The sequence below is a fragment of the Calliopsis andreniformis genome, chromosome 12, assembly GCF_051401765.1.
Source record: "Calliopsis andreniformis isolate RMS-2024a chromosome 12, iyCalAndr_principal, whole genome shotgun sequence".
Lineage (NCBI taxonomy): Eukaryota > Metazoa > Arthropoda > Insecta > Hymenoptera > Andrenidae > Calliopsis > Calliopsis andreniformis.
The window spans coordinates 2593675-2599928 of NC_135073.1; the positions used below are offsets into that span (position 1 = coordinate 2593675).

At 26.5% G+C, this 6254-nt stretch overlaps 1 protein-coding gene across 2 annotated transcripts; it reads right to left on the reverse strand.

Annotated features, from left to right (window-relative positions):
* Window positions 1-284: 284 nt before the first annotated feature.
* Window positions 285-4117, reverse strand: Argrs (arginine--tRNA ligase-like protein). 2 transcript variants are annotated; one of them, XM_076388768.1, is made up of 8 exons: window positions 3912-4117; window positions 3639-3794; window positions 3002-3230; window positions 2494-2918; window positions 2250-2391; window positions 1899-2161; window positions 1607-1799; window positions 285-940 (listed from the first exon to the last, which is right to left on the reverse strand). In XM_076388768.1, exons 1-8 carry the CDS (start codon window positions 3957-3959, stop codon window positions 366-368), a joined length of 2031 nt encoding a protein of 676 aa, XP_076244883.1. In that variant the 5' UTR covers window positions 3960-4117; the 3' UTR covers window positions 285-365. The 2 variants fall into 2 exon arrangements, with proteins under 2 accessions (XP_076244883.1, XP_076244884.1); XM_076388769.1 differs by having other exon boundaries at window positions 3639-3825; window positions 3912-4116.
* Between the last annotated feature and the right edge of the window lie 2137 nt (window positions 4118-6254).

Consider the following 6254-nt stretch of genomic DNA (forward strand, 5'->3'; position numbering starts at 1 on the left):
ATCATATTTATATCTACTTGAACTACCAATTCGATAACACCTTGTATAACTACTATGATTGTAGAAAAAAATATTGCTTTCTTGAAAAAATATTCATCAGAATTTTTATCTATCATGATAAACAGATCTTGCACTTGTGATTATACAATTACGCCAAAATTCTAAGACTCGTTAATGTAAAAAAATAATCAACCTGACTAAAATCTAGCTTTGTGAGGGAAAAACAGAAATCTTAGGATAGTAATATTCGTAGTTTTAACAGAAAAAGTAGACATTAATTGGTAGAGTAGAACAAAATTTTTATTGTATAATTTTTGTTTTACATTATTATTGTTGTTTTACATTATATGCTTGTATAAATAAGTTTACATACGTGCGACTGGTTTTAAACCTAATATTGAAAAACACTGTTCCATGATAATTGCAGTCGCTTCTGATAATAATATACGACCCATATTTATTTTCATTATTTCTCCTTGTTCATTTTTTTCAACACAATAACAATTATCATAAAACTCCGTAAATGCGCACGAGATTTCATAACAGTACTCACATAATAGGTGCAAGTGCAAGTCTTTTGTAATCTTAATTAATACATCAGGGAATTTCATCAATACTTTCGCTAATTTCCATTCCTTTTCGTGCTCTACAGAAACTGGAGTACTTTGAGCTATTTCTTCTAATTTCTCTCGAGAAATATTAGCTGCTCTGGCGATAGAACGTATTCTTGTTAATGCGTAAAGCAAATACACTGCTGTGTTTCCTCTATCTTCCAGCATTTTATCAAACGAAAATACGTATTCGTGATTTCTATTGTGTGACAAATCTGCATATTTTATACATCCATAAGCGATAGATTCTTGTGCCATTTTTAACTCCTCCTCTGTAAGTACTTTGTCACGTTCCTTTTCTTGTAATTTCTGCAGCGCCCTTTTCAAACCTTAAAAAAATGAAAAGTGTTAAAAACTATAATTTTCAATGTTACACAATGTGTTCGCTGCAAGTAGCGTCATAAAATTTCAAAACTTTTCTTAAACTATACAAAAGATAATGTTAAACACAAATTGAACTATATTTAAAGTCGAAACTTGGTTAATCAGAATTTTATATTTGCATTTTTCAAGGAGATGAAATTAGTTTCTTTTTTTACTGAAACTATAATACTTTTTAAATATTTTTTATTCAAACAAATCATAAGAAGTCTAAAATTCATACACATGTTACGAAAAGAAAACACACATAGCATATAAAACTTCAATATAAGTTGTGTAATGCCGCGATACCTTTGAGCGCTCAATTACAATAAGTATTGAAGTTCTATTTGTATCTCTTTTTGTAACAGGCGTATGATTTGTGGACTTGTTACAATATGTTCGAATAAAAAGTATTTAAAAAATGTTATAGTCTCATTTAAAATTTAAAGGCACTCAAGAAGTATTAAAGAACTAACTATTAAAGAAAAAATCTGATTTACGAAATGAAAACCAATTTAAAAATAGTTGAACCTTTACTCAACACATTTTTACAAAGATTAAGAGAAATCCTGAAATTGCGTGGTATCACTTACACATGATACCATGTACACGACAACATACGCTAAAATTACCTTCGTCTAGTAAATCATTTAATTTTACTGAATCACCAGATCTAGTTTTAAATTTCTTTTTATCCTGACCAAGAACTACACCAAATCCAACATGATCCATCCGATGAAAACTTTTTAAAATTCCAGCTCTTTCACCACAGCTTTTCAGAACTTGAAAATGCATAGACTGGCCAGCGTCTGTTACATATATTAGCTACAAAAATATAATAAATTCCAGAATCAAGAAATGTTCTTTTAACTATAATAAGAAATAGTATTCATGAACTATAGTCATAAGATTAAGCTGTATTACCCAATCAACTTTTTCTTCATCAACACGTTGTTTAAGAGCAGCTATGTCTGATGTGTCATACGTGAAACCACCATCAGATTTGACAATAGTTAGAGGTATTTCATTACCATTACGTTTACCCCACATCACTTTTCGTCCTTCATCTTCTTCTAATAATCCTCTTGATTCTAGTTCTTTGACTATAGCTTCCATATGTTTCTGATAAAAAGATTCTCCCCTGTCTATTATTTTGATGTCCAATCGAGTGTATATCTTATTTAATTCTATATTTAAAAAGTACATATTGTATTATTAAATTACAATAATGAATTGTAAATTTAAATCCATATTAACTGATACAGATAACTTAACCTTTCCCAGAAACATCACAAATCAGTTGCCATGCTTTTATTATGTCGGGATCAAATGATTGTAATTTGACAACACAATAGTAAGCACGCTTTTTAAATTCTTCATCTTCGTCAAACCTCGTTTTTGATTCTTTATAAAAACTCTACAATTTGCAAAATATTAATTCGTTATATTTTATATCATTGAAATATAAGTATATTATAACTTTCACTAAAGCTAATATAAAAAGAGTATGTTTTATTACTTGAAGATCTGTAATGGGCGGAGATTGAGTTAGATAGTTAGGAAATTTTTCTTGAAGATAAGCTATTAACATTCCAAATTGAGTGCCCCAGTCACCGAGGTGATTAAATCTTAACACATCATGCCCTAAGAATTCTAGTAATCTTGCAATACTGTCACCAATTATAGTGGACCTTAAATGTCCAACATGCATTTCTTTAGCAATATTAGGACTAGAAAAGTCTACAATAACTCTTTGTTTCTTTGTATAAGGTGGACAAATTTTTCCAGCTTTCACTAAATTACTTAATGCTGTCTTTACGAATTCTTTTTTTAAGTATATATTGATAAAACCTGTGCCTGCAACTTCCAACTTAGAAACTAAGGCTGACTCTTCTACTTTCGACATTATATTATTTGCAACATTTTGTGGAGATGTTTTAATGCCTGTGTGAATATAAAACATATTCGTTTAGAGTAAATAATATTTCAATAATAATATTTAGGTTTAATACAGTATTGGTTCTTACCAGTACTACTAAGTTGTTTAGTAAGTGGCATAGCACTATTACATTGATAATCTCCAAACTTTGGACTAGTAGAAGATGTTATAATCACAGGAGGATCTGGTACATCTGGATAAGCAGCAGAGATAGCTCTTTCAAACAAGCCTACTAAGGTGTCATATATACTGACACTATTGCATGTTCCAGCCATCTTCATTCCGTGTTGTGTTTTTGCTCTTTCAGCTTCAATAGTCTATTCAATATAGTTGAAAATGTAATAAATATTTTCATTGAAAATAGAATGAAATATTAAATTAAAATGCCTTTAAGTTCGATAATGATTATATAAGATAAAAATTAGTGAATACATTAATAACGATTTTAATACCAATTTCATTATATATTTTTGTGAACTAGCAAATTTATTTTATAAATTCAAGCTACTTCTGTATGAAAAATAATACTACATTAATGCTTGCTACCAATGTAATTTATGTAAGAGAATATTATTGAAGATACCAGTATTTAATCCTTAACAACTCTTTTAAGAAGAGATAATATAATAATTCTTAATACTCATTTTTTGTATTCTTTTTTGTATTCATTTTAATACTCATTCATTTAAAATCCAATTTAAGTTAAAACTATTTTAAATACATACCCTCTTTAAAATAGCTACTCTATGTTTCAATTTTATATTTTCTTGCTCTAATTTTTCATATTCATCTTTTGATACAGATTGTATTTTAGAATTATTACTCGTAATATTTTGTCGTATGAATTCGATTTCTTTTTTCAAAACAGCTATCTCCTCTTCCTGTAACGTATGTATAGATACAAATTATAACCTACAAATTGTATTTTACAACGTCCAAAATTATTTGTTCGTAATTATATATTTTATTAGAAAATGAAAGTCAATAATAAGACTTACTGCTGCGGCTGCTCTTTTATGAAAAATTTCTAAATTAAATGTAGACATTGTACTAGAAACTATTGGTGTACTTTTATCAGTCGTGTAACAAGCATACACGTGGATTGTTTGAAAAAACTTAGTGACACTAAATTGTAAGCCTGATGAAATTTACGGGAGAGGTAACAAACATTGCATCTATGCAGTAAATTAAAAATATAAACAATAATAAAATCGAACTTAAAAACTAAATCTTCAAAAATTGAATATTAATTCCATATAGTATATAGGACACATAGAATATCTGTATATTACATAGAGTATTTAAATACATTTAAATAAGCACAAATGAGTAATTGTGAGATTTGTGAATTATTGCTGACTAGTTTTTATTTTACGTTTGCTTAACTTATAAGTATATGTATATATTTTAGTGTAAATGTTATCTTATATTTGAAAAATTCTAATTTCGAAATATTTCAATATGAGGTTAGTATAAGATAGAAATTAAATGAATTGAAATTTCTTTGCATACTATAATTGATAAACAAAAGTTTTCTAATATTTAAAAATATGAAAAGAATGCGATTACATAGTGAATTACTACGTACGTTTTAATAATTAAGTCATTTATTTCCATTAGTTCTTATTACAAGATTATAAATTCCTTTATTGTATCCCTCTGTTATTTTATTACTTTTTTAATGATTAATTCAGTAAATAACTTGAATATAGACAAACTGCTGAAACAACATATTTATGTATTTAGTTATTTAGCTAAATGTGATTTTGTGTACTGTGATGTTTATAATATTATTATTATCATTACATATTTCATCATGGATTGTGTTTAATTTCTAGCTGCTCATTAGAATAATCAAATCTAAAATCTTATAATCTGAAACTTAACTTTATCACCACCAAGATCTTTGACATGATACATTTTCCTTTAAGAAACAACGCGATTTGAAGTATTAAATTAAACTTCAATTGTAACACATTTTCATTTCTTTGTTGTCGTTACACATTGTAATGCAACATTAAATTAAAATGAAAGAAACATATATTTAAATGATTTTAAGGCAAAAGTTTTTGAAAGTAAGATTAAACACAATTATTATGCTTATCCTATAATATGCATCTAAGAAATGAACTGAGAGTAATTATAAAAATATTTAAAGCAAATCAGAAACAGTACATACTTAGAAAATTTTTAGTTTAATACATTGTTAAGTCATGACGAAAAGATAGTAAAAATACTTTTATGGTATAGTATAATATCAATGTTATAGAGAGATGTATTACTTGTGTAATTGAGTATTTGGGAATATTTATTTATTTATTCATTTATTTATGTCAACAAGGCCCAAGCTGCTACCTATGGCTGTGGTCGCAACTCAGATGCGATGTATAAAATATAACATACAATTCTACAGATAGATTTTTCTTAAGTAGAACATCAGTATATTTTCTTAAATTGTTGAGAAGTTTGAAGATGTTATAGACATAACTGGTATATCAATCAAACACGTTTGTTAAATTATTTTTAGACCATTCTTCCAAATTCTCACAATTGAAGATGATGTCTAAGTATCTTACTTGTTGCGGTTTACTTTGTACATATGTAAAGATACATGTACATACATTCACATAAAACTGTAGATATACATATAAATATTGCATTTAACAACAATAACTATAAACTATATCATACATATATTTATATATTTTCTAACAAATTTTTAATGGTAGATTTTTCAATATTTAACATGTACTCAATTTTTAACATGATTGATTCTTAAAATCAGGGAGATTAACAGGTATCATAATTTTATTTAACATGGATAATGATTTTGAAAAAACAATTTCAATGTTTTGAAATAGTAGAAAATGATATTTAAAAGAATTCAGTAAGTAAGTAAATAAAATTGTTTTAAATAAGTAAGAATTATCTGCAAGTATTACATTAAGCTTAATAATATTACACAAGAAAGACAATATGAAAGCAAAATAATTGTATGAAATTTTTTAACAACAAATGGACAATATTTTGTTATATTATTTAGAACAGTAATATATCTGGAGTGAATTTCAGTCCTTTATTACAAAATTAATTTCAAAACAGTATAGAAAAGAAAAGAAGCAAAATAAAAGTACAATTGTAGGACAATCAGTTTTTAAACTATAATATCAAGATATGATTTTGTAAGAATTATTTTAAAATACTGATCATAATCATGAGCAATAATACAGTAACTATACAAATTTTTGTAGCATATCATATTACATGAGTTTTGTATTTCAAAGAGATCATGTTATTTGTAATTAAAAAGTTCATTTTTTCAACAATTACAACTTCTTCAG

Excerpts from the sequence above, each read along its gene's own strand:
- Argrs (XM_076388768.1), bottom strand. The coding sequence starts at position 3,959 with ATGTCTACATTTAATTTAGAAATTTTTCATAAAAGAGCAGCCGCAGCA. Across the intron at positions 2,919-3,001 it reads TAAACAACTTAGTAGTACTG|GCATTAAAACATCTCCACAA; the intron begins GTAAGAACCAAT and ends ATATTCACACAG. Across the intron at positions 1,800-1,898 it reads ATGAAGAAAAAGTTGATTGG|CTAATATATGTAACAGACGC; the intron begins GTAATACAGCTT and ends ATATTTTTGTAG.